The sequence below is a fragment of the Pteronotus mesoamericanus genome, unplaced genomic scaffold (assembly GCF_021234165.1).
Source record: "Pteronotus mesoamericanus isolate MK-2021 breed Mesoamerican mustached bat unplaced genomic scaffold, CSHL_Meso_final contig_2, whole genome shotgun sequence".
In the NCBI taxonomy this organism is placed as follows: domain Eukaryota; kingdom Metazoa; phylum Chordata; class Mammalia; order Chiroptera; family Mormoopidae; genus Pteronotus; species Pteronotus mesoamericanus.
This window is the reverse complement of record NW_026555084.1, coordinates 27,530,008-27,557,966: the sequence shown is the minus strand read 5'-3', so window position 1 is coordinate 27,557,966 and position 27,959 is coordinate 27,530,008. Positions and strand designations below refer to the sequence as shown.

Genomic DNA, 27,959 nt, shown 5'->3' with positions numbered 1-27,959 from the left:
GAAGACAACAAAAGGAGGAGGTTTCATATTTTATTCAAGTTTTATTTTAAGTGATGTTAATTACAGCATTTGAAAGGGATGATCTAATTCCACACAATGGAAGACTCTACAATGTACCCATTAAACTGCTAAAAAATAAACTGAGTGGCGAGAATACAACAGAAGTCTGTCTTAGGTTCCGAGTGTTGTCACCATGTGATTACAGTCACTGAGACTCTTCCCAGCTTCAGCTGGAGCTCTTAGAAGCTATTTCACACTCGGGTGCAAGGGCAAAAAAACCACGTGAGAGGGAATTAAGTCCTGAATTGTTGGCTTTATCACATCCACCTTCTCCACCCCAAAATGGCACAAAAGAAACAACTACCACACCCTGCAGACTACTTTTGGTGTAAAAGAGGTGATGGACTGGGGTGGAAACAGGTCATGAAGATCTGTCTAAAAAAGTCCCTTCAGATGAGTTTGTACACACCACCAAACTGTGGGCCTTTCTCAGTTAGGGTAGGAAGTCAAGGTTCAATTCTCAGGAAGTCACAATTTCATTCATTGAAGCAATACAAATTTACAAAGTGCTTACAAATCATCAGCTTCCACTTGCAGCCATTTCTAGATTAAAAAAAGAAAAGAAACCTGACATCTCTAGAGGGGCTGCCAAGTCCCCCCAAGTCTACAGCTGAAAGGACCTTTTTTTGGAATCGGGTTTCTTCTCTACCTCTGAAAGGGTAACACCTTAAAGCTGAATCATCTTCAAACCGGGAGGTCTAACATGATATTTAGCAATACTTGCATCCCAGACATACGACATTAAAAGGTACACTAAATTCTGAAGGTAGCTATGCTGCAAAATAGTTTAAAATTAAACGATTGTACAGTCTTCATTTATGCTTGAAATTCCAGTCCTAGACCAAGCTTGTGGCCACCAGCGTTGACATTCTTGCCATCCAGCAGAGCTGACAGCGTCAGTTTGATACCTGCAGCGGGGGAAACCAGGGAGAAGAATGGGGGAGGTGCAAGGAAAAGAGAAGAAAAGTTAACACGCGGAGGAATGCGGTTGGAACCCACTGGCAAAGCCAGGCCACGCTCAATGTGCCTGCTCCAGCTGCGTGACCAAGGGAAAAGCCACGTGGCCCTTCAAGCCCTGTTACTTAATGCCGTCTGACTCGTTCCCAGGTAGCCTAGAATGAGCTTACACAGCCATCAGTGTGACTCTGCTGCCTGCCCAAGTCCACTCTGTGGACTCCACGTTCCTCTTTCCTTTCATCGTCTCGGGCCACCACTAACCTCTCTACCATTGGCACCACGCAGTAAGCTTCTCCAGCAACAGCCCCTTGAAACGAAACCCCAGTCATGAATCAGACACTGAAGTCTTACACCCACAGTCACAGCATGCGCACGCGCACAACTGATTATTTCCCCTGGAATAGCTGGATTCTGACATCAGGTAATCTTAGGCTTCCAGGGTTCAAAGGCCCAGCGTATAAAAGATAAGCCCAAGGTGGTGTCAGCTCCGGCAGCTCTGCTACACCGGGGACCGGCCTGGCCAGCTGTGCAGAGGAGACGTGCAAACCAGCTTTACCACAAGGGTGACTTACGCGCTGGTTTTAAGAACCTGTGGGAGATTAGCATCAAGCACTTCGTCCACTGGGGGGACGGGGCGGGGAAGGCGGAAGAAAATAACCAAAAATGTAACATACATTAGTTAGCCTTGCTCTTCTTCTCTCCTACTTACTACTCCTATTCTCTGGATGTTTTGTAATGGCTGCATGCCTTTGTAAATGCTTCATCATAACACTTAATAGCCACTCATTTACAATGCACTACATATGTCTTTTATAAGCAATAACATAAAGCGGCAAACAAGAACCACAATTTTTTTTTACGACAAAGAACCAATGTCACACACAGCCAACACATACCTGGCTTTAGTGTCTGAGTGTATCCGAGCCCGATCAGGCTGGAGTTGTTCACTTTAGCCTGGTAAAGGGAAACAGAGACAGAAAGAAAATGCTCAGTACTTCATGCTCCCTGCTCCGGAATAACTAAGGGCTTTTTAATCAACCAACTGTGAGCTTCAGAATCAGATTATCTTTCTTTATGACTATTTTGTTTATGGGGTTCATTAAATTCACTAGAAAATATATCAAATTTGGGAAACTGGTCTCCAAAGGGAAACTCAACACAATTTCCAATTAAAACAAAATTATTATTTACATTTGATTCCTGAAGGTATGATTGCCCAGTTTCACTTACACTGAGTAGGTCTGCATTCAAGTTATAGCAGATGGGGACACTTTCATGTATGGGCAGAGAGATAAAAGGCTCTCTTGTATGGAAGATTTCTTCAAGATTTACTTGTTTTCAAGGAAAACAGAGCAATTGTCAGACAGGGTTTTGAGGCTTTTTTTTTTTTTAAGGCAGAGAATGCTATTAGAATTGTCTCTTCATGGAAAAGAGAAGCAAAAATCATATGGACGTGACACTGACAAGCCTGAGTTTAAAGTGAATATGGGAACAAGAAAAGGACCTCGCCGATCACTTCAGCTTCAGCACGGGGGGAATGCTGAGTAATCCTTCAGTCCAGGAAAGCAGCTGAGTCCATAGTAATGCTGCCCTCACTCTTCTGCCGGAGCCGCACGGGAATCTGGGCCTCTCCCTGCCCCCTTTCTGGCGAAGTAAGGAGGGTCAGGAGCAACGGAAGCTCGGGCCACAAGGACACCACATCCCGGGCTGCCGAGGTGCATGTTTTCCAGCTCAAATGCTACTTGCAGACCCGACAGCTCCCACCAGGAAAAGCAGAGGCGGGGAAGGCAGGCCGGTGGCCAGTGCCCTGTCTCGCCGTTCCTCTTTGCTCGTTTCACCCAAGCAACAGGTCCCCTTGTCCTGTGTGTTTACATGTCTACCCTAAAGGGACGGAACTCAGTTTCTACTTCCAGACACTTAAAAATGGGCCGTCTGTAAATTACTCATGCCAGCCCCGAAACCATCCCACGACACGAGATTCCCTCATTCCACCCCAAAGGGTGCAGCTGGCAGTTCCCTGTGACGAGAGCCCGAGCTCGACAGGACTGAGTGTGAAAACTGTGCAGCAGCCCAAGAGCCCGTGATCAATGCAGCAGGGTCTGCAAGGTAAGACGCCAACTGCCCGACTCTAGGGCCTGTGTTCTGAATGCACAATCCAGGGGCTGGGGAAAAGAATGTTAAATGAGGGGGGAATTAACACTTAAAACCTTAGCGTTCAAGGGTTTTCTAGTCTGCAGCATGAACAGTAGCTGCTTAGAGGCACTTCAGGGAGCCAGCCTAGGTCAAATGCAGGCCACAGCACTTACCAAATGTCTACCCTTGGGCAAGTTACTCAACTTCTCTAAGCTTCCAGTTCCTCTTCTGTGATAACAGGGAGCGAATGATTAAAAAACAAAACCAAAAAAAGGCACCTCTTTCAAGTGGATCGTGTAAGTAATCCACGTATGATGGACTCCACACAGGGCCTGACACCCACAGAAAGTCCTACTACTATAAGCAGCTTCCTTATTTTGAACTCTTCTCACAGTGAGCAAATCTCTAGCCAAAGCATGGAACCCCGGCAACCCGGAATGGTTGCAAGTGAAGGGCGGGGGGGCCCAAGCAAAGCCTGACTCCACAGGACCCACCGAGAAGCAGGCGTCGGGGTCGATCTGATACTTGGCTGCTATTCCGAAGCGAGTGTTACTGTTTCCCGCTGTCCAGGCGAGGTTAACGGCCGTCTCCAGCTTCTTGTTCACCTTCTGATAAATGGAGCCACCAAACTCTGTCCCGTCATTTCTGCAAAGAAGCACAGCACAGATGTCCAGCCGCCCGGGGTGGCAGGCTGGCGCGGGGCAGGGCCACCCAAGGCGAACAGAGGGCAGGGAGGCTGCAAAAGGACGGGCCTTGTCACAAAACGGGCCCCAAACCACAGGAAGCCGGGTGGGAATGGAACAGACGCCAGAGTCGGGGAGGTTTGGAGGGAGGGAAGGCTACGGCGACCACCGCCGGGAGGACCCAAAGGCAGCTCAGTCAACTACTTGGGCTGCGCTGAACTTGAAGCGGGCTTCCAAAATAGTCTTTAAAAATAGATGCAACAACAAGGGCATTGGGATTCTGGGTTTTGAGTGATTTCTTTCTTCTGCTGCTAATGTTATTACTTATAAATGCTTTTATCCTAAAAATGGTAAGGGAGGCGGAGCAAACGAGACAGCAAACGAGGCTGGGACAGGCTCCCCAGATGTCACGTGAAATATAGCCTTAGCACCACCACGGCTGAGCCAGCCAACCTGGGCTGCTGCTCGCCGAGGCCCAAAGGTGTGACAGGCGCTCTTTGGGCTCCACAGAGAGGCGTTTGAACGAGCTCCTTCTCTTTATGGTTTTGAGAGCTCAGCACCGCCACCCACGGGGGACACAGCCGGGGCTGAGCTAGCCCCTCGGAGGAGAGGCGATTACAAAAGAGCTTCACCTAGGATTCAGGTTGGTCCACTGTGCACACTGTTGGTCCGCGCAGCAACAGCTACAATCCTGGCAGGATTTGAAGAAAGGCTATTGCTATTACAGAATGTTTCTGGTCTTCCAAAATGGAAGGAAACCCAGCTGGCCAGACGCCTTCCTCTCTTCCAAACACATGGACTCCCTCCTAGGGAATGGGCCCTTCCTCTCCCCAATATTCTCAATTTAAATAAACACCGTCCAAGTTCTGCCTCATCATTTTGGTTGTTCCCAGAGGAAAGGGCACCGGAAGCCATTAAGGCAGAGCCCACGTGCTTGGAATCCAGAGCTTAGAACTCACTAACCCACGAACAAATGCATTGTAAACTCTGCTTCACACCAATAAAATCTCCCTCAAGTAGGCACTCTTCAAATACCTCCTAAATCCTTACATTATCCCCTGAAATGCAGCCAGACAGACATTGTACTTCCAGAAACTACAGGCACCACCTGGCTCACAGGCAATCCTCACTTGCTCAGGAAGTGCGAACATGCTGCAAAACAGCCATTTGTCAAAAATAGTACATTGGAGGCCTGGCCGGTGTGGCTCAGTTGGTTGGACGTTGTCTCACAAAGCGAAAGATCGCCAGCTGGACTCCTGGTCAGGGCACATGCCTGGGCTGTGGGTTTGGTCCCCAGTTGGGGCACGTGCGCGGGGCAACTAATCGATGTTTCTCTCCCTCACTTTCTCTCTACCCTTCCCCACTCTCTAAAACTAAATAAAGTAAGTCTTAAATATAAAGAAAAAGAAAAAAAATAACATATTTGAGTGGCTTCGGTACAATTCAAATGGGGATATTTTCTTGGGCTTACATGTGTTTTTAAAAAGCATCAGATTTTTCTATATGTTCAAAACCAGGAACACAGGCTTCCGGTGCTGAGCTCTCAAAATCATAAAGAGAAGGAGCTCGTTCAAACGCCTCTCCGTGGAGCCCAAAGAGTGCCTGTCACACCTTTGGGCCTCGGCGAGCAGCAGCCCAGGTGGGCTGGCGCAGCCGATTCCACGCCAGGCCCCCGGACGAGCCACGTCCACTTCTGAAAGATCTCGAAGCTCAGGCGCACGGGGAAAACAGCAAACCACCGTCGTTCTCCCAAAGCCGGGGCCGACTCCCAAACCCAGACCAAGGAAGCACGTTCCACGTCAGTCAAAACTCTAAATTAAAAAACACTTCCATGCTTGTGATAGCTTTTTTGTATGTTATTTTTGTGAATTTACATAACCTTCCTGCCCCCTTTTTGGTGTACATTTCTATGAGTTTTATCACATGTACAGATTCAAGTGACCACCACCATCAGGACAGAGGACAGTCCCCATCACCCCCACGTGACCCCCTTTGTAGTCACAACCTTCCCCAACCCCATGAACCACTGGACTGTCCATCTCTAAGGTTTTCCTGGGACTTTCTTAGTTTTAAAAGACTCAAAATTCAGACCCTGACCAATGTGGCTCAGCGGGTTGGGCACTGTCCCACAAATCAGAAGGTCCAGCTCCCGGTCAGAGCCCATGCCGGGGGTGCAGCTTCAGTCCCCGGTGAGGGCACATGCAGGAGGCGACCGCTGTTTCTCTCTCACACCAATGTCTCTCCGCCTCTCTTTCTCTCTCCCTTCCCCTCTCTCAAAAAATAAATAAATAAAATCTTAAAAATAAAAGACTCAAAATTTATTAATAATGTGTATTTATTATAGCATATTAATTAATTATAGAAATTTCCTCCAAAAAAATGTATTACTGGAAATGTGATTCATTTAGAGGCTAATACCGTTTACTTGTCTTTCAATTTCAGGAGTCACTTCTTTAGTGACCTCTAGTGGAAAGAAAGAAATTCGGGGCAGCTTAGTTCCTCGTGTCTGCCGTGCTATCTATCCATGTTCATGGATGAAATGTTTGTTGCCTTTAACCTAAATCAGCACTCCAGCTCTCAAATTTGATTACAAGGGTCTCTCTCTATTCTAACCTGTGATTTTCTCTTCCCTTCACTACACTATGCAGGAATTAATAAACTTTTACATGCTCCACCATCCAGAGAGGACACTGTATTTAACTGAGAAAACCATCTCCTAATTTGCGTCCCGTGCCTAAGTTCCGTTAAGCACAGGAAGCTGACCCTCATAGGCAACAGAGAGAGGAAGAGAGAGAGCTGCACCTCTCCTCCCCCCATTTTGTTAACTAAAACCAAAAGGACCTCCAAGGCCCATACTGCTGCAGGGAAGGGACACTCCTCTGGACTGACACCACACCCTTGATGTCACTGATGAGTCATTCTGTGTGGACCAGGGACGGCACTTACTGTTCACAGAATAGAAAGAACCTAAGTCACGTGAGGAAATGGTTAGGAGGGACACAGAAACACAGGAGCGGTCTGTTTGGCTCATCCGATGCCCACAAACTCCCTTTACAGTGATTAACCATGGAGCTTAGGAAACACGCATGAAGAGCAATCCCCTACCGCGCACACGCGCATGCCAACACTCACACGCACTTACACGTTAGTGTGAAGCTGGAACTCATCAGTCTTGTAGCCGACCGCAAAGTTGCTCTGTGTCACTCGAGACTTTGCGGTCTCAAAATTCATCTGGTAGCCAGCCAGCCAGCCTTCGTAACCCAGCACCAGGGCGCCTCGGACGGAAGGCCCGGCGATGTCAAAGTCTACGTCACAGCCCAGGTTGATGTGCTCCCGCTTGTACCCTGTCTTGATTTTAGCATTTTTTTTCCTGAAGGAAAAGAAATTGTATTACAATCAGAAGCAGACTCACTTGGAGACAACCATACCAAGAAATGCAAATTTTAAAAACAGAATTCCAGTGGAAGCCGAGAGATGGGGGTCCCAGATCTCCCCTGAGCAGCTGCTGAGCCACAACCGGAAGAACACAGCCAAGTCCGGTCTGCAGAAATGCCTCGGCGATGAAGCAGGAACACAGGCTTGAACAATAAGCTCTCTCTCATGTTCTTTTACTGCCCTCTCCCTGTGTCACGCAGTGGCCTACACAGGCATTCATTAGGTCGAGCACCCCCATGTAACTAAGGAACAGATTCCTCTTCGCGATTCTCCAAGACTGTGGGGAAGATATGTTTGTCACGAAGGCGCTACCTAAACATCGGCTCTCAAGGAGACAGTCGGTCATCTTCTTACTTTGTGGCTCACTCAAGGGAGAAAGCAGCAAATACTAGGTCCTGTCTAAGTAAACGTAACAGTTAGACAGCTTTTAATTCAGTATTCCTGAGAAACCAATGAGTGGACGTTTCAGAGAACTGGGTGCTGATATGGAACCGGGGGCCCTGCAGTCCCAGAGGCCAGGAAGACCTCAGGTCTCATCCGCTGACCCCGGATTTGTGCGTATGACCAGATCGGTGCCTCCCTTGCCTGTGATTCAGACATTCCTCAGGACGGGCTGAGGGCTGTGCCACACACAAATACGTCACCACCATGCCTTGTCCCGAGAGCCAACACTGGAGACAAGATCACATCTATCAAATAACACGTAGACTATTTCCCCTGATGATTTCTGTCCCTTGGCTACAAAGTGGACGCCTCCCATGGACGGCAGGCCACATTCTCAGCAAGACCACAAGAGAACCCAGATCCGTTCAAGGGCCCAAAGACTGCACGGCCCTGTCCAGCCCAGCTTCATTCACAGTGAGACCGATGCCTCCCAGCACCCAGCCGCCGGCTCCTAAATACCATTCCCTCCTAAGAGAACCCAGTGCTCCTCGGAGAACAGTCGATTATAACTCGGGGCAGGAAATTCGCAAGGTGAGCTTGAGGCATCTACCAAAGCTTCAACGGCTATGTATCAGGGCCAGGCAAACGGACTGCAGAGCCCACCTGAAGAGCCTCCCAAGGCTTCATACATGGGGCCGTGTGAGCGTTGTTAAAAATAACACCAGCGCCCCGGCTGGTGTGGCTCAGTGAACTGAGCACAGGCCTATGGACCAAAAGGTCACTGGTTTGATTCCGCACCAGGGCACATGCCTGGGTTGCAGGCCAGGTCTCCAGCTGGGGGCGTGTGAGAGGCAACCGATAAGATCAAATTTTCTCTCCCCCTCTTTTTTCCTTCCTTCCCCTCTAAAAATAAAAATAAATCTTTAAAATAATAGTAGTAATAGTAACATTGGCAATGGATTGAAATACACCAAACGTGTTTAAATCTATGAATTACAGCAACAAAACACACCCATCAGTCAGCTTTAGAGACTAAAGAACCAATTGGTAATTTTAAAGAGTTAATAAAATGCCCTGGCTGGTGCAGCTCAGTGGATTGAGTGCCAGCCTGAAAACAAAAGGGTCGCTGGTTCAATTCCCAGTCAGGACACATGCCTAGGTTGTGGGCAGGTCCCCAACTGGGAGCACAAAAGACGCAAACACACATCGATGTTTCTCTCTCTTTCTCCCTCCCTTCCCCTCTCTCTGGAAATAAATAAATAAATAAACTCTTTCAAAAAAGAAAAAAGAAAGAAAGAAAAGAGTAAATAAAAAAGGAGTCAAACATTGCCTCCACCTTTCCTATACTAACTATATCTCAAGGTAACCAACTAGCTGATGAGAAGTTTCTCTTTAGTGAAATACTCCAGCTAACAAATGAAGAAGGAATCATCACCAATTTGCAGCGCCTACTGAGTGGATCGTGAATGACATGAACATGCAGAGAGAAAACAGGACCTCCCCCGCACCAGCACCCTCCCCCGCACCAGCACCCTCGCCCGCACCGGCACCCCAACGGACGCACACAGCACCATGTATTTCGGTCCCCTCCCCCCAGAACAGAAACATGAAGGAGCCTCTAGACTTACCAACTCACAGCAAATATGGGGGACAGGAGAGCAAGTTAAATGCACTCTAGTTATGTAGGATGTTAGAAACAACAAAGTTTACATGTAATTCTACAGGACAAATGATCTAATTTCAACAAATAAACTGCAAGTGGAAAATAAAAACAGAGGAGAATCCAAAACCTAAGAGATTTAGGAGCCAGATGAACCAATTTTTGCAATTTTTCATGGATAATTTTGGATTCTGTAAAAAAAAATTGCATGAAATGATGCAATTTGAACAGACTAGAGATTTTCCAATATTAAGGAATTTTTTACAATGTAATGATATTATGGATATGCTTTTGTAAAAAAGAATCTTATCATTGAAAAATACATATTAAAATATTTACAAACAAAACTGTGATATGTTATTTACTTCAAAATAATCTGCAGGTGGGAGGGGTTAATTACGAACGTACGAGTAAGACATGTTCGGCCATAGGTTGGTAAATATTAAAGCCGAGTGACAGGAACATGACAAGGGTTTAATATACTTTTGTCCATTCTTTTGCGTGTTTGAAATTGTCCACCATAAAAAATGCGGAGGTGAAACATACCAAGTCCTCAATGAGACAAGAATTTTAGAGGTGATTGTCAAAGATAAAGCCAAGACCCTTCCCAAGTGACAATGAAATCTGCAACTTCTGTTCAAGTTGCTTCTGCACATTTTCAAAAACTTCAGAGAAAAACCCTAACAACCCAGCCAACTATCTCTCAGTAAGAAAAACTCAAATCTATTAGGATCGGCCTACTCTGTGGGGGAAGAAGCCAGGATTCTGCCCAAGTATCTAACCGGCACCAGGCCGGGTGGGATGATTGATGAAGAGACAGCTGCTCCGACGCTGACGTTTAGAAAGCGAGGGAGACCAAGAAATGTAAAAATCGGGCATCGTGTAACAACCGGACAGTGTACACGGTGCCTCCACACTGTGTCTCACTGGGCTCTGGCCAAGGACACAAGGTCCCCAGAGAATGGGCCATGCTGGGGCAGGGATCCGGCTTCTCCCCAGGCTTCTGACCTAAGGCCGCATTCCACTGCTCCCTATTGCCACGGCGGCGCTAATTTGACAAGCACTTGAGAGAGGCATGACTGACGCGCAGTTAACGAGGTGGCTCTCTCTGTGCTGGGTGCTCAGCACGGGTGCCGGTCCCTAGAGAGCGCCTGCAGCCTCACCCAGATGTGGCCCACAATCAGCTCGTCACGGAAGCGGGGGCGCCTTCCCAGACTGCTCCCCTCGGCCGCTCTGGAAAGCCAGCTTTCACTTCCAGTCTCCACCCAGTCATCAAAACCTTCCCCCACAGCCCAGGAGAATGGGCACACCGTGTGCCCGCCCTCTGGGTTTCAAAACACCATTCTTCAGTGAGAAGAACCACGGCTTTTTGGAGAAATGGCTGATAGCAGGACTAGGGAAAAGCAAGAAGAAGGTGAGCCTGGAATATCTTCTGAAGAAGAGCTCAAAAAAAAAAGGCGGGGGAGGCTTGTCAAAAATACATACGATGCCAACTTGAAGGTGCCCTCAATGGCCGTATCCAAGGGCAATATGAGTAACAAAATAAATGTCCATGAACCCATACTGATATAAATAAATAAGTGGTAAAATAAATAAATGGAAAAGAAAGAAAAGCTCTTCCTCACAGCAGAATCTCAATAAATGTGGAAGGAATGACAGGAACAGGAAATCACCATTTGCCAAGCATAACTGCTGCAGGCAAACACCACCAATGGATACCAATATTTGTGAGTCAAAGCATAAGAAACAGAATGGTTACAAAGTCTCAAAGTATCTCCCCACAAGATACTTATTATATACAAAAAGGAAAACAGTAGATTTATAGAGAAACATGGCAAACACCACTTTAGTCAAGTGATGAAAGTTGATGTCACCATTGGTGAGGCATATTGACCTACACGGCTCCTGCTATTACGAAGCATCCACAATGGACGCAACACAACCTCCCTTCCATGGCTGCCCATCCACATAACCTGAGTTGAACCATCAGGACACATCAGACAAATGCAAGTAGAAGAATTCTACAAAATAACTGGCCAGCCCTCTCTAAAAGGGTCAAGGTCGTGCCCTGACGGATGTGGCTCTGTTGGCTGGGTGTCATCCCACCAAGCAAAAAGGTCACCACTTTGATCCCCTGCTCCGGGCTTGTGCCTGGGTTGCGGTTTTGGTCCCCGGTTGGGAGACATACGAGAAGCAACCGATCAATGATTCTCTCTCACATCGATGTTTCTCTCCCTGTCTTTCTCCCTCTCTTCACCTCTCTCTAAAAATAAATAAATAAAATCCTTTAAAAATAACAAAAGTGTCAAGGTCATGAAAGACAAAAAAAAAAAAAAAAGACTGTTCCAGATCAGAGGAGACAAGGGAGACTTGACCACTAAATGCACTGTAGTCCCCTAAACTGGCTCACAGGCCAGAAATAAGACACCAGTAAGATACTAGATTAGTTAACAGTATAATAGCAACGTAATTTCCTGGTTCTAATAATTATAGTTATGTACGATGTTAACATGAGGAGAAGCTGGGTGAAGGATATATGAAAACTCTACACTATTTGTGCCACATTCTTGTATATATTAAGTACAAAACATTTCAAAATAAAGAATTTAATTAAATAAAAACCTTTCCTCTTATGTGTATTATTGCAGGACCCAGAAACTTCTCTACAATCTCCCAAAGGTAGTGAGGAATCCCTTACAAGTCCCAAAGGCTGCCATCTAGGGCAGCAGGCAAAGTCCTAGGCAGCAAAGTCAAGCATGTGGGTACATCCACCAGCCCCGCGTCCTATCAGAGGCTCTCTGGATAACTTCTCCCATCATGCCAGAGTGCTGGGCCGGGAGGGGACAGGCAGGAAGGCAATACTGCTGCAGGGGAAACTCCAGCAGAGATGAGAACATGAGCAAATACAGCTCCTGGCCAATGGGCTTCGGATCATCCAGAACCAAGTCATAAAGACTATAACCTGCGAGGCAGGAGCCCTGTCTGTCCAGCCACTTCTAGTCACCCTGCACCTAGTACGCGGTCTGAACTTGGAAGACGCTCCCTCTAATAAACACCTGTCAGGAGGGTGGGGGGTAGTAAAGGGTAGTAAAGAGAAAGCCAAATACATGGTGACAGAAGATGATCTGACTTGGGGTGGTGGGCACACAATGCAATATATAGATCATGTATCATAGAACTGTACCGTAGATATGGTACATAGAAACCTATATAATGGTACCCTATATAAATGGTACACTTGAAACCTATATAATCTTAACCAATGTCACCCAATAAATTTAATTGAAAACTCTCTCTCTCTCTCTCTCTCTCTCTCCCCCTCCCTTTCTCCCTCTCTCCCTCTCTCCCTCTCTCCCTCTCTCCCTCTCTCCCTCGCTCTCTCGCCAGGTAGCTTGGGTGGTTAGAGCACTATCCTGATATGCCAAGGTTGCAAGTTCAATCCTGGTCAGGGCACATACAAGAAGCAACCAACGAATACATACACAAGTGGCACAACAAATCCATGTTTCTCTCTCTCTAAAAATCAATAAATAAAAAAAAAGTTAAAGGCACTTGTCAGAAGGGAAAAAGGAAGAAAGGGGGAAAATAATATAGAATGGCAAAAAATGAATTTCATAATGCCACTGAATTGTACACTTAAAGATGGTGGAGATGGTCCATTTTATAGTCGTATTTTACCACAATTTTAGGGAACTAAACTATGATGCTAGGCAGACGCCCTTGAGCCTGTCATCAGTGTGCAGAACAGCCTTCCCCAGGTGTGGGAGACAGCCGCTCTGAGCAAACAAAAGCAAGAGAGTGTTCTAGAACAGAACGACTCCCCATGTAAGCGCCGGCAGGCGAGGAGACACGCTGCCTTGCCTCCTGAGGTGCCCAGCAACCATCGGGCCTGACTGGTCTGGGGCAAAGAGTGCAGCCTCAGGGGCCACCTCGAAGTGAAGCCCACACCCTCTCGGGGTCCCTAGGAAGCTGGGGAAAGGGCCCTCCGCGCCTGAAATACAGGGCTGGCACCAGAGATCAGTTAGCCCCTGCTCCCGAAGGTCGTCCGCCACCCTGCAGCCTCGGCCCCTTACGTGACCAGCCGCCTCACTCACATGAAACGGAGCGTAACTGGACCAGAAATTGTGCAGCCTCCATGGCTACGGCCGGGACAACAATCACAGACAGCGCAGAACTTCACTGTAACCCCGCTACACGTCCTTGCAGGGAAAACAGAAGGGATTCTTACCCAGTGTTTGGTGAGAAGGATGAATCAAAGGTCAGCTTCAGTCCACGCGCAAGCTGAACAGAAAAGAAATTGGCCAGGAGGTTTAGTCACAAGGCAGGCCAGCAGACGTCAATGAATGCAACTGCCCTTCAGCAGGCAAGCAGTACCTGGTCTTCCACAGTGATCTCCGTGCCCAGCGTGTTGTCAGTGTTCCACTTCTCCGTGAACGTCAGGCCGTACTCGGTCCACCTGTACTTGGTTTCCAGGCTGCCCGTCACTTTGGTGGTCTCGGTGTTGGCTGAACCTGAGCTTGTAAATTCCTGCAAAGGAGGGAGGCAGTCACGGCCTGCACACCAGCCCTTCACTTTGCATCAGCCCACCCCTTAATGGGCTGCCCTTTCTTTTTCCTTTTTTTTAACACTGTTTTTATTTATTTATTTTTATAGAGGAAAAGGGAGAGAAACATCAATGTGTGGTTGCATCTCAAGAGGCCCCCCTCGCCGGGTCCCCAGCAGGGGGCACTCAAGATGCAACCACACATTGATGTTTCTACACTGTGCCCTACACATTGTGCCCTACACTGGGAATCGAACTGGCGATGCTTTGATTTGCTGGCTGGTATTCAATCCACTGAGCTACACCAGCTAGGGCTGCACTTTCCTTTATGCAACAGGTGGCACCTGAATGGGTGGGGCGAAAGCTAATTCTATAATTCGTTTAGGTATTTCAAGAACAGAGAGGGCTAAAGTAATCTGCTAATTAAAAGAATCTTATGGGGAATCCTCTATCAGGCAACAGCATCCTTCCTCCCTTGTAACTCCTCAGCCTGCACAGGAAGGCACTGCTCCCCACCCCCACCGCCTCCAGCCTGGGACAGGGAAAAAGCCCTGAGCTAAGGCTGACATTGCAGTAATTCAACCCCGAAACTCCTGCCTTCCAACAACTACCACATGCGCAATCTAAAAGGGACTACTAAGATTTTTAAAATAATTGTGTGGCATTGAACACAGATCAACTGTGAAATTAAGAAACACAAGGAGCCCTGGCCAGTGTGGCGCAGTTGGTGGGAACATCGTCCCGTAAACCAAAAGGTCACGGGTTTAATTCCTGGTCAGGGCACATACCTAGGTTGTGGGTTTCATTGATGTTTCTCTTTTGCATCAATGTTTCTCTCTCTCTCTCTCCCTCCCCACTTCCTCTCCCTCTAAAACCAATAAGCATGTCCTCAGATGAGGAGAGGAGAGAAAAAAGGAAAGGGAAGAAGAAACACAAGGAAAAATAAAACTGACTCCTGCCCCATACACCTGAGAGTATTAAGGGCTGCTAAATTGATGACCTATTAGTGTGGTTGCCCTGGGCCACCCATCCCCCAGAGGGTGCAATAAATGTGACAATTACAAACTGCCCCAAACAAGGAAGTCCCTTCATTTGACTCTGCCACCCAGGACATGGCAGTTATGTACCAATCTACACTAAATGCCCATGTTCTGTGAGAGTCAGACAACTTACCAGTCCATTCTCAGATTTTGTTTTCAACTCGAGTTTTATTAAGCCAAATCCTAAAGAAAGAAGACGGTAACTATTAACAGGTTAACTAAGTAACTCGAGGGCAGCATCCCTGCCTCCCTTACGCCATTTCAGATGCCACGAGCACAGAGGGCACGTCAACACACTGCCTGCCTGGGTGCAGAGTGCAGCCGCCATGGCTCGGTGCAGCCAGAACAGGCACAGGCCCCGCCTGGCCCCCACCTGCGCTGCCAGGGGCGTCTGAGGAAAAGGTGCGTGACAATGTGGTCATGCGCCTAAGGGTGGGCAAAGGTTAGAACTCACACTCCACCGCAGGAGTATCCACAGAGCCGCCGCGCGCCTGGGAGAGGGGACAGGAATGTCCACTGGTCTGCCGCAACCCATGCGCCTGCCCCCACTGGGTGCACAACCAAAACTGCTTTCCCAACCATAGAAAGCTGATCTTTTTCCCCTGATGTGAAAGCTCTGAGGGCTGTCCGACCCAGGCCTCCCAGCCTATGACGGGCAAAACCCCAAACATGCCAATCCAGTCCGTGAGCTGAAGGCCGCTCCATGCAACACTCACCATAGCCCTTGGTGAAGACGTCCCTGGCCGGTTTGCCAAGATCAATATACGTGGGCGGCACAGCCATCTTCTGCTGCAACAGAAGAACCACCAGAGTAAGTGCATCGGTAATTAGGGAACGTAGTTTTCCATCAGTAAAAATTATTAGGTGCACCTGTCAATAAAGGCCTCAGTACTGAGTCCTGGGCACCTGTTCTCTCAGGGGCAGACGGAGCAGCCTGGGCCGTCTTCATGCCCCCTTTTGTGGCCAGAGCCTGAGACACCCAGTAAGTGTTCGCTGACAGCCTGGCTTTAGACCACGTCTCTTCCTGAGCAGAGGCCAGCATATAGCAGGAGTCAGTAAATATTTGCTGAATGAATGAATTGTCAAAGACACATTCCCATGAGCCAGCTACTTTACTCAACTGCAGGACTCTTGCCAATAAAAGATATTGTCTTACCAAATTTCAACTGCTAGGACACTAAATGCACTGAATAAAAATCAGAGCTTTACGTGGAGACCTATTTTCCATATGGGGTCTGATTTCATTAATCCAACAAATATTTACGGTGTGTATCTAATATGTGCCAGAATGGACCCGACTTTTTTTTTTAAAGATTTTATTTATTTACTTTTAGGGGGAGGAGGGAGAAAGAGAGGGAGAGAAACATTGATGTGGGAGAGATACAACAATCAGTTGCCTCTCGCACGCCCCCTACTGGGGACCTGGCCCACAACCCAGGCACGTGCCCTGACTGGGAATCAAACCAGCGGCCTTTCAGTCTGTAGGCTGGCGTTCCATCCACTGAGCCACAGCAGCCAGGGCCCAGAATGGACCCAACTTTTCACAAAATTTTTGCATCTTCGGGGAACCCACTTTTAGAGTATCATATTCCTCACAGGGAATGCAGCAAAAGCTGATTAGGCAACTCTTCACGTGAAAGGCAACGTAAGCACATCCACCCCCCAAAAAAATTTAACTCAAACATTTATTGAGCTCCAATGTGACTTTATTTTTTAAAACCAGCTATCAAAGCACTACGTGGGATTGTTGCATATCACTGAGTCAGTCAACAAGCATTCATCGAGCGCTCGGTATTCAAGGAAGGCGAGTAGTTCACACAGGCCTCACCTCAGAGACCACATGGTGCACCTTGGAGGCTTTGCGTGCACACACAGGTACACAGAATTAAAAGTCTAAAGCCAGACAGCGTCATCTTCTGCATCTTCTCCATCTCCAAAGTCATTAGCCCGAAATTCAATTAACCAGAGGATGGTTCCATTAACGTGTAAAGCACAGCAACCCTGAACGGCCAGACTGACGCTGCACACGCCCCATCGGAAGTCACATCGGCTCACGTGAATAAACACCTACGCGGCACGTTCCTGGAGAGGGACACCACTGACAAGTGGTCCACCGGTTCCCAGGGGAAAGACACCGCAATCAGAAGTCCCATTCTTAACCCACACCAACTCCAGAGACCTTGCAGGGCACCCACTAAACCAATGAGCACTTTGGAAAAGAAACACCTACACACTTACAGGGTTTTACATTATAAAACTGTGGTCCAGGTCCTACTTTCCTTTTTTTCAGAGGTTTTGCTAATTCTGTCCCAACCCACTGTACGTCACAGCGGGGGAGCAGCCTGAGAGCTGTTTACACTATCCTATTTTTGTTGCTGTCATTTCTTACACATGATGGGTCTGGAACCATGGGCAGCTCCGTCCACATGAGGGCCAGGGCACAGAGAACTGGGGGAAGATCCGTTTTTAAGCTTGCCCCCACTGGCTCTTTCAAGTCCAGAGACTCCCCCTCCACCCCAGACAAACCCCATGGGCACACCCTCCCCAGGGACAGACCAGGAAGCCATCCACCCGCCTCCAGAATACTCCCTTCCCCCGCCGCCCCCACCCCCGCCCCGCGTAAGGCACATGCTCCAGCATGGCCCCTCCCAGGAGAAGCAATGAAACAACCCTGGACAGAAGGGTGAGAAAACTTGCAGAACATCTCAGCAAGCCTCCCAGAACATCCTCCACCCAGGCCAGCAGCAACAGGCATCCGGGGACTCCGGTACAGCCTCCTCCCCAGCCGGGCCCCAAACTCAGCACGGTGAGGGGCAGAGCAGCCCAGGGGCATTACCTCTGAGTCAGCGAAGGCCTCCTGCACCCCAGGGGCCAGGGCGTCTCAAGTACCCTCCCCGGCTCCGGCTCCGCGGCAACTTTCACATCTGGACAGGTGCCCCAGGGAAGAGGCGGAACACTCATCATTCATCATTCAATGTTCCCCAAATGCCCTCTCTCATCACTAATCCCAAACACCAAGCACGCAAGGCCACCTGCCAAAAACAGCTCTACGCACAGCAAACGTCGCCCTCAGTACAGGTCACTGAGGAGATTACCCTCCAAGGACAGGGGAGGCGGGAGAGCAGAGGGAGCTCAGATTAAGGCCAGGCTCTCCTTGGGGCTCCCAGTCAGCACCGAACCCACTCCTGGGCCTGCGGGAACACCTACTGGCGGGCGCGAGGATGACTCCCTCGCTAAGTCCCCCCAAACTATCGGAGGGAAGGTGAGGCCGCTCAGCCTCTGTGAGCTCAGCTTTCTACAACTGCAAACATCAGCCAGAAAATGCCCACTGTGCAGTTCTCAGCGTCCGCTCCAGGAACAGTTTTATTGGAGAAGTAAGGATTCCACTCATGCTTTCTAGGCCAGCGCTGGAGGGAAGGGAACCCAGCCTCCCACCTTCTCGTTGAATTCCCTGCCTGCACTGACTGGGAGGCTGAAGCCTGCCCTGGGCCCGCCCTCTGCCCTGATCAGCTCGCCACCTGTCCCCACAGGGTCCCCCCCAAACGTCTGCAGAAGCCCAGCCTCCAGAGGCTGAGCATGAGGCAGGGCACTCTGGCGTGGGCTGAACCACCAGCCACACACAGATGGGGGCCAGACGACTGTCTGGGGAAGGCAGGACCCCAGGTCCAGGCCTGGGCAGTGGCTTCGAGGCACAGAGTTCCGAGCACAGTCCCCAAGGGTGAGGGATGGGCAGGGCCAGCTGAGCAGACCTGCCTACAGTCACCATGACTTTGAGAAGGACCAGTAAATCACACCAGGAGACAGGAGACTGGTTTCCCTCCACTGCCTGCCAGCCTACCTACCCAACCTTCCCCTGGCTGACCTTGAACCATTATGCAAGCTCCTCTCGAGCTCAGGAATGAAAATCCAGCCCATACTGGAAGCTCGGAGGGGAGGGATAGTATATCACCCAGCATGGACTGCGTCGCACTTACATAACCTCTGTCTTGGGGGTACATACCCTCCTCGGCTTGGCAGCTGCGTCAGTGACAGCTGCTCTGCCCCCAGCCCCCCCCCACAGCCCCCACAAATGCACACCTACCCCCAAATCACGCCTTGAACTCAAAGCATCCCAGAGCCTGTCATGCAAAAATTTATCCAAAACATGGAAAAAGCTGTGTACAAAGATGCCAAGGTCTGGCACATAGTAGGTATTCGATATGTCTACTTAATGAGTAAATGTGCAATGAGCACATCAAAGTATTTTTATAGCGGGGAAGAAGAAAACCCAGAAACTAGGTATCTGACAATAGGGACTAAGTCAGTGACAATGGAACCAGGAAGGAGGAGCTGCCACTGCAACACCAGCAGGGAGAGGGGACAGGGGACAGGAGACCCACGTCCGCACCCCGCCCGCGGGCCAGAGAAGAGCTGCGCTCAGGCTGCAGCACTGAGCGCCCGGGAAGAGAGCGCTGCCACGGACCCCAGAACCACGAGAGGATTCGATTCTAAGGGCCCCGGGGAGCCGCTTTGGGACTGACACACCTGTGTTTGGGAAACTCACTCAACCAACAGGCCGGCAAAAACGCAAGTGACAATATTGACTGTTGGGGTGGAAAATGGTCACTCCCATTCACGCCGAGTGCGAGAGCGGGGCCCAGCCCTGCCCTTCCGCAGCCAGCGGCGGGCAGTGCCTCGGTGCACATGCGTGAACTGGACGGCCCATCTACGGCGAGGGCCTCACCCACCGCAGTCCCCAAGGCACCCAAAGACACGTGCACGAGGAGGCCCACCACAGTGTTACCTGTAACACAAAACCCAGAGGCAACCTAAAGGTCGATCCACAGGCAAATGAACGAATAAAAATTAAGGTACTTGCCAACTAAGGAGCACCAAGTGGTGAGCCAAAAAAAACGACGTGAATTTACACACGGTGGCACAGACAGCTGTCTATGACATAGTTAAATGAAAAAAGCAAGTCACAGGACATTTGTAGTTCCATGGAATTGGAGGACAGCGTTTTTCTGTTCACGCGTCTAAAAGCGCATGGAAGAGGCTGCGGAAGGACCCGGGCCGATCTGCAAATGGGGCTGCCCCAGAGCTGCTTCTGCAAAGCAAAGGGGGCTTAGGGGCGGAGTGGGGTTAAAACGGGATTTTCATTTCTTATTCTACTTCACTATTTAAGTTGTTTGTATATATTGATTTCTTTTTAAGGACAGAAAATTTAAAACTCCAACCTGGGTGTCTGAAACAATCCGCCTCGCCTCTGCAATGCCACAAGTCACATCCTAAACGCCGGCTGCCGCAAGCGTGCAAGGGGGGAAAGCTACCTAGAAGGTGTCAACACTGGTTCCAAGAAGAGATCCAAACCACACTGAGGTGGCAGGGTTAACGCGCCAGGCCAGTGGTGGGCACATTCTACTCCCAGGAGACCACCTGTGGTTTTGGCCACCCAGCCCAGCCGGCAGGAGTAGGGCAGAGCTCCCCAAGCTTACTCAGCCTGAGAATCGCCTGCGGCTCTTGTTCCAAAGCCTCCTTCCCTCCCTCCCAGCCTTTCACTGCCTAACAGGCAGGGCCGCCTGCAGGCGCCACTGAGAAGAGGCTCGGCCCCTGCACCGAGCACCCCTCCAGAACCTGGCCTTAAGTCTGCACGATCTTCTCTCTGCAGAGGATCCAGGCAGCAGAGCCTTGGTGGCCTTCGCAGAGCCAGCCACCAACACCATGGCTGACACAGAGAGCGATGTGCAGGGGGTGAGCTCAGTCAGGAATAGCTGAGAGGAAAAGTCTGAACACAGGCAACGCCCAATGGGGAGAAAGGCCACATCTTCCAGAGCAGGGGCGTCCCAGGGCTAGGACCAAACACTGGGAGGCACCCTGCCACCGCACTCCCAGCCCTTCAGGGCGGCCAGCCACAGGGCAATGACCGCTGGAAGAGGCAGGGGCCTGCTGCGGGTCTAGCCGGCGCCGGCCCTTCCATGCCATGTCACGTGGGACAAGCCATTTGCAATTTATATTCCCAGGGTCTCATTTTGCTCATCTATAAAATGGGCCTAACAATAGTGTCTTTCTACCGGAGCTGCTGCGAGGACTGAGCTAACAGGGAGCGCACAGAGGACTGTCTGGCACACAGTGGGCACTCAATAAATAGTGGTGGTAACCACGTCCGTTATTCTGGGTGGTCTCTGTCTGCCCCTCCATATCCACCTTCCTCCTCCATTCTGCTCTGTGGCTCACGGCCTGATCATTGTGGACTGGCATCAGCAGGCTGTCCTTGGGCTTGGCCAGCAGGAGGCATCAGCAGAAGACAGGAGCGAGGCTGGGGCATCCCCAGGTTCCCTCCCTGCTGGACCCTGGATGGGCAGTGACTACCTTCTACTACGCAAGCCCACAGCTCCTGCCAAGAGGTTCCTCCCAGTTCCAAAGAATCCCTGGAGCCCCACCCACTACCCACACTTCTGCAAATGATCCCTTCATTGTGCTTTTTGCTTTTTTATTACCCGGTGTGAGTGTGTATCTGGTTCCTGCGAGGACCTTGACCTACAAGGCAATCGTTGGTCAACCATCAATCACCACCAGCACCCTAGACTCCCCTTGGGAAGCGAGAACTGCCACAAAGCTTCCGGCTCTGCTGTTACTCCAACACACTGACCCCAGGTGGTTTCTCAGGGCGGAACTGGGCCAGCCCATAGGAGGACCATCGGACTAACCAGGGATTGGTGCAAAGGCACCTTCCCCCTAATTGTGGGGACCAGGAAAAAAGCAACTTCCCCAGCAGAAGGCCAACCCAGCTCTGAAGGCCAATCTGCGGGGGCCGGTGCCAGCAGGAGCCTCCCCACATACTCCACCCCGCCCCACCCCCTCCAGGAAGAGGCAGCCCAGGAGAACAGCCCCAGGAGAACAGGAGAGGTCTGCGTTCCGGGCGCAGCTGTCTTCCCCTCCCCCTCCCACATCAGCCTCAGGCAGGGCAGTCCTGCAGGCGGTGCTGCTATTTTAATCCAAGCTGGGAGCTGGGCCACCGCCTTCCACAAGCCTCAACAGCATAGCTGACTTGGGGGCAGCCTGCCCACCCACCCACCAAGAAGAAAAGGCCTGGGCTGGCAGGGAACATGCCAGGGTCTGGGTCCCAGGCACACCCAGGGCTCCTCCACCATCTCAGGCACCTCAAGTTCCCTGGAGCCTCATGCCTGGCCTGACACACCAGGATTGGAGGAGACAGTGCCCGGGCAGGTGGGCTTGGGACTCAAGTGGCCCTGAGTGCCATCCCAAGCTGCCGCCCTCTAGACTGGCAACCATGGGCAAGTCATGAACTGCCTGCACCTCGGCTGTAATATGGGGAAAGGGTACCCCACTCCGCATCATTGTGAGGACTAAATGAGATTAATATAAAGCACTTAGTACAATGGCTGGTACCTGGTAGGTATGCAACAAGCACAGATGTTTTATTACAGGCTTTCATTTTCTATATCTCTTTTTATCATTAGGGCTGCTGTTCAGGCTGCCGAAAGGTCACCCTGAACCACAGGGTCCAAGTCCTCCTCAGCCACAATGAGGTACTGTCTAGCTGAACACTGTCCAGCCAGGTCCTGGGAGAATGCCTCCCACCTCACCCCAGGAAAGCTCACCCCTCTGACAGACACCCAGCACCCCCGACCTGGCAACAACCAGGAGCAACCCCGCCGACCGCTGTCGACGGACAGCCAGCCCACGCGCTCACTGCTTTCACTGTAAATGAATAACTTTCCCTCTGAACAGCAAATTCTGCTTTTCACAAGGCGCTCGCCTCTACCAGCGCCTTACAAAGGCCCCCAGGAGGGACCACCGCAGTGTACAAGCTCCGGCTCCATTCCTGCGGAGCTGTGTGGCCTGGGCCGGTTACCTCACTGCTCTGTGCTCTGGCCTCCAGACCTGTGAAACAAAAGCAAAAGTCCCTCTCTGCCAGGGCTTGGGGGATGGTCCCACTGCAGCTCCAACAGAGAGAGGACAGGACCCGCGACTAGCACCCTTACCCCTCACAACAACTGCCAAGCTCCCAGGGCGGTGCTGGGCAGGCCCTCAGTGAACAGTGACCATGAGGAACTGAGGAACAGGAAGGGCGATGCCACCGGGTCCTGGTCCGGTGGCGGACCTGGACCCGGTGACTCACAGCAGAGCTGAGTCGTGAGCTCAGTCTGCTCTCCAGGACTCTCCAGCACAGCTCCGGTCAAAGGGCCAAGATTCCCACTCGCCCTCACCCCCGAGAGCAGTCAGGAAATCGGAGCACCGGGCTCGGGCCCAGCTGAGGGTCCGCTGCCCACCTGGCTTCCGCGGCCACCAGAGCAGGCTGGGGGGCCTTGGCCACAGACCCTCCAAGCGCCGAGGCGCTGCCTCCAGGCTTGGCTGGCTCTCAGCCACACATGTGCCTCCTTGTCACTACCACCAAAGATGTCACACTGCGAGAAAGGCCATCAAGGGCAAAGTGGACTTCAGGGCCTCGGAAGCACTTTACTGGAAAAGGCGGGGGTGAACGTAGCCCATTGCCACCAGCTTGGAGGTCACAGTCCACAGGTGCCTAGCGTCCTGCAGGCCCGGAGGCCCAGCGGCAGCTCCTTACTGTAAGTTCCCCTGAGCCCCTGCGTTTGTCTACGAATGGCCCCTGCCCACAGCCTATGGAATAGCAGAAATCAACTAAGCAATCGACTGACCGCCGCCCCCTCCCCAGGGCCAAGCTCTTCATTCAGGCCAACTCCTCCGGCGGAAGCCCTCAGAGAGGGGAAGGCACCAGGCCCGGGGCCTCTCTGACAATTCCCACTCACCCCTGTCACCTGCCCTGCAAGCCCAGAAACACCAGTTCCACAAGTTTCCCGCAGGACTTAGGAGGTCACCGAATGAAGACAACGTGTTCAAAGCAGCAGTTATTTCAAATAAGAAACAGCTTTGCCTCTCGCTGCTGTAGGGCTGCACAGGCTATTTAAATAACTATGTGTGACTTGGCAGCTCGGCAGGGCTATTTTCTGGAAGTGAGTGAGAAGTGCGTCCCTCAAAAAGGACACCCACAATCGAGGGGCTACGGTCTGGGCCTGCCTCCACTACATACGGCCGTCCAATAATTCCACTAATACTTAGTGAGCACCTACTATAGGCCATGTGCTGGAAGGGTAAAAACTATCCTGTCGATAGGGCGAGTCAACTCTCGGATTCAAAGCAAGTGTCTTCACCCCACAGAGCCCTCTCAAGTACCTACTGTGTGCCAGGTGCCACCGCCCCAGGCACTGAAAGCGAACCGGCACAGGCTGAGGCCTGCAGGTGTCAGGGCTCAGGCCAGAGCTGGGGTACAGGGAGAGAAGGCAGGCCCTGGGCAGCCCGCCCTGGCCCCTCCCCCAGCCTGTCAGGCAAAGAAGTCCGTTCCTGCCTGCTCTGGAGAGAATGGTCAAGGGGATGGGGTGGGGGGCCACACCAGCCTGGCTCAGCCCAGGTCTGTGCCCACACCACTGTTCTGCTCCAGCCTGACCCTGTCTGCCTGTAAACTCGAAGGGTTTCTCATGAATATCCTAAAAATTACTCAATACCTGGCACACAAATGCTTCATAATGCCTGTTTCCATTAACAGGGGGTACCACGTGGAGCAAGCGGGCCTACTGGGGACAGGCCAGTCCTCCCCAAAAAGCCTCAAGGCTCAGTGTCAAGGCTTCTCCTGAGGCATTCCCCTTGCCAGGCACCGTTCTGAGGGCTTCCCGGTCATCAGTTCATTTTACTCTTCCCAAAAACCCAAGGAAGGAGAAGTGTGATTGCTCCCATTCTACAGATGGGAAAACTGAGGCGTGGCATCCTCCCAGCTGTGTGACCTTGGACAAGTTACTAGGCTGTGGGCCTCAAATCCAAAGGGCTCTGAACTGGTTTCATGAATGCCACATTTGGTTAATGAATCAGGGACTGAAACAGGAAGCCTCGCTAAGGACAGAGAGGCCACATTGCTCTTGCGGGGCCTCCTTATCTTGGGCCTAACGTCCTGCCCGGCCCCGGCCCCGGCCCCGGCCCCGGCCCCTGCGGCCTAAGTCGACTCTGGGCCTCCAGTTCCGCCCCGATGGCGCTGGCACGCGCGTGCAGTGCCGGGCGCCAGCTCCTCCCGGCGTGGATCGGCCAGGGCGTGAGGGGCTGGGGGCGCCAGGCCGCGGTCGACCCAGGAGGGCACCCCCGCAGCGACAGCGTGGCCCGCACCGGCCCAGCCCGTGGGCTCCGCCTGGCGATCGTGGGTGGCGGAAGGGTCCCTGCTCGACCCGCGCTGGCGGGATCGAGGGCCAGAGGGCGCCGCCGGAGAAGGTCACCTAGACCTGCAGCCGGCCGGGCCTCCACGCGGCGGCCCGCGCCCTTCCACGAGCGAGGCCCCGCAGGCTCCGGCCCCGGCCGCAGGCGCCTCCGGATGTCCGGCCTCCGGCTCCCCGACCCGGGCCCGCTCGCCGCCCGGTCGCGCGGCCTGCTCTGCCCGCCGCTGACCCGGCAGGCCCGCGCGGGCCGCTGCCGCTCCCGCCCTGGCCTTCGCCTGTCCTCCCCCGCTCTCCTTCTCCCGGATCCCCAGGGGCCCGGCGCACGGCCCGGAGCGAAGGCAGAGCGCTGGTCTCTGTCCGCGGCGCCTACCTCAGAGGTGGTGACGGGGGGCTCGGCGGCGGCTACGGCGGGGACTGCGGCGCAGGGAACCCAGCGAGCGGCGGGCCGAGGGCGGAGCGGCGGACGGCGGCGGCGCGGACCCGCCCCGACCCTGCGCCCGGCCCGCGAGCTCCGCCCCAGGGCCCGCCCCGGACACCGCCCAGGCCCGGCCCCGGTCCCTGTTCCGCCCCGGAGACGCGCCGCGTGCGCCTGGGCACGGGTGGAGGGGCCGCGGAGCCTCGGCGTGTGCGTGCGCAGGGACACGCGAGCCGGCCGCCCGCCCGCGCGGTCCGCCGGAAATCCCGCGGGGCTGAAGCAGCCGCGGCGCGGGGCGGGAGTGTTCGGCGTAGCTGCCCGGCGGCCGGGCGATGCCCTGCGGTGATGCGGAGTGCGGGGTCCGGTGCTCCTGCTCGGCCCAGCGACTGAGGACCACCCTCCGCCCCCGGAGCTGACGTGGCGGGTGGCCCTGGACCGGGGAGGCCTAGCTTGGGTGGATGAGGTGACCCCCGAGTCCCCCCAGCAAAGCCCCGCGTAGGACATCAAATCGGGCCCCCAGGTCCGGCTGGGCGCCGGGCACCCTGGAGGCGCAGATACAGAGGAGCGGCCACCGACCGCTGCTCCTACGCCTTCAACACCTGGGTCCGGCGTGGCCGACCCTCTTCAAGCCGCACGCTGCTCGCCGAGCCCTGCGGTGCCCCGGACGAAGCGCCCAGAAAACTTCCCTGTGCGCCAAGCCTGCACCCCAGGATAGCAGTTTCCCCCGGCAGCGAAGCAGCGAGCAGCCATTTTTGGAGTATTTGAAAAGTGAAAAAAGCAAACTGCGTTTGCAAGAACGTCTGCTGGGTCTCACGGCGCGCCGAGGTGCCGCAGGGTCCGGCCAGCCGGGGCCGCCCCGGCCCTGCGCCCCCGCGGAGCCTGGTTAGAGAGCCTGGAGGCTCCCCGCTAGGTCTAGGCGGGTGACCTCGATCACCACTGAGTGTCAATGGCATCCCGCGCGACCCCAAGCCGACTTTTCCAAGCTGACTTCAAGAACGAATGAGTTCATGGTTGGGTGAAGATTCTGCAAGGCTTGGGGCGTCTGGGTCCCGGTGGAGGAGGCTCCGCACCACTGAGAAAAGACAGGAGCTCACAGCCAGCCATGGCACCAATTAAAGGAGCAGGCAACTAGGGCGCGCGAAGCTGCAATAAGGGCAGGCTGCTGGACAGAAGGGGCAGCTTAAATGGGAAAGTAGCCACTGGTGTTCCAGTAGGGGACGGGGCCTTGAGAAAGAAGGTAGCTTGTGGGGGAGAGCGGGATATGGGCAGGGCTCCCTGTGGGGGGCTCAGGTCTGATTGAAAATGTGAGGAGCCCCTAAACCCCTGACGTCCTGAAGAGTGAAGGAGCTGAGCTAGAACTCTTCCCCAGGCACATGAGCTGCTCCGTGGGGGACTCTGGGCTTCCCAACCTGGCCACCCCCACCGGGCACACAGAGGCCCACTCCTGGAGAGGATTGGGCAGAAGAGCGACACAGCCACCCACAAGTGTGGGCGGACAGGACCAGGTGGCCCTGAGGGACGATGGAGATCTAGACACCTCACTGGAGCCAGGGGCGGATACCACGCCCTGGGTCCATGACACGCACGCTTGACCCGGATGTTGCCCTCCACCACCTCCCCGCCAACCCCCCTTCAGGACCCGAACGTGGGCAGAGTTCCCCCTGCCCACCCTGTCCTGGTCCTTTCGGAGACCCCCATAAGTGTCACTTCCAGATAAATCACCTGAGCACCCTTTGAGTGATTTACTGGTTGTGTGACTCTGGGCAACAGGTCTCAGTTTCAACTTCAGTGGGTTGTTGTGAGTGTAGACTGGGTCGTGTAAGAAGCGAGCACTCAGAAACCGGTGGAAAAATAACTAGAGCATCAAAGCTGTCAGGCCAGGCCAAGTGTCGCCCTCTCGCCTCCTCAACCCTGAGGGAAGAGCGCAGCCCAGGCAGGCTGCCCCGCCAGGCTTACCAACCACCTCCCACCCCAGGCCTCTCCCCGGCCCCAGCCCTGGGCTGCGGGTGAGCACCTGACCTCAGGCCTGCCAATCAGGTCCTCCCTTGTAAGTTTGAACTAAGAAATCCAGGTGTGGCCTAACAGTGTTTCTTTGGGGAAATGACCCTTCTCTTCTCAGTCCACAAACTTTGATGGAGCTGACTCCATCCTTGACACTCTCGGGGTGGCCCAGTGGCTCAGCCTGACCCATCAGAGCACTGCACTCCCCTGGCCCTAGGGAGGGACCCATGAGACCGATCCTGGGGCTTTTGAAATAAAGGCTTGAAAAATGGACCCAGCCGACAAAAGACAGGTAGATACCAGGTCTTGGGGACGTCAGCTCCTGGATCTAGCCATGCCTCAGGCTACCTCTGTGCTTTCCAGCTAACTGAGCTGACAATTATCCTTTCTGCATAGTCCAGTCTGGATTAGGTTTTTTTCCAGGTCCT

At 52.6% G+C, this 27,959-nt stretch overlaps 1 protein-coding gene across 3 annotated transcripts; it reads right to left on the bottom strand.

Moving 5' to 3' along the window:
• Nucleotides 1–21: 21 nt before the first annotated feature.
• On the bottom strand, nucleotides 22–25,600 carry VDAC1 (voltage dependent anion channel 1). 3 transcript variants are annotated; one of them, XM_054568467.1, is made up of 9 exons: nucleotides 25,486–25,600; nucleotides 15,612–15,684; nucleotides 15,029–15,078; nucleotides 13,687–13,839; nucleotides 13,541–13,593; nucleotides 6,976–7,203; nucleotides 3,645–3,795; nucleotides 1,914–1,971; nucleotides 22–968 (listed from the first exon to the last, which is right to left on the bottom strand). In XM_054568467.1, exons 2-9 carry the CDS (start codon nucleotides 15,676–15,678, stop codon nucleotides 877–879), a joined length of 852 nt encoding a protein of 283 aa, XP_054424442.1. In that variant the 5' UTR covers nucleotides 15,679–15,684; nucleotides 25,486–25,600; the 3' UTR covers nucleotides 22–876. The 3 variants fall into 3 exon arrangements, with proteins under 3 accessions (XP_054424442.1, XP_054424443.1, XP_054424444.1); XM_054568468.1 differs by having other exon boundaries at nucleotides 15,612–15,681; XM_054568469.1 differs by lacking the exon at nucleotides 25,486–25,600 and adding an exon at nucleotides 17,732–17,752.
• Between the last annotated feature and the right edge of the window lie 2,359 nt (nucleotides 25,601–27,959).

Bases quoted from the DNA above. Each gene is read 5' to 3' on its own strand.
- VDAC1 (XM_054568467.1), bottom strand. From the start codon at position 15,678: ATGGCTGTGCCGCCCACGTATATTGATCTTGGCAAACCGGCCAGGGAC. The intron at 15,079-15,611 runs GTGAGTGTTGCA...TTCTTTCTTTAG, and splicing joins CGTCTTCACCAAGGGCTATG to GATTTGGCTTAATAAAACTC. The intron at 969-1,913 runs GTATGTGTTGGC...CCCCCGCTGCAG, and splicing joins CACTCAGACACTAAAGCCAG to GTATCAAACTGACGCTGTCA.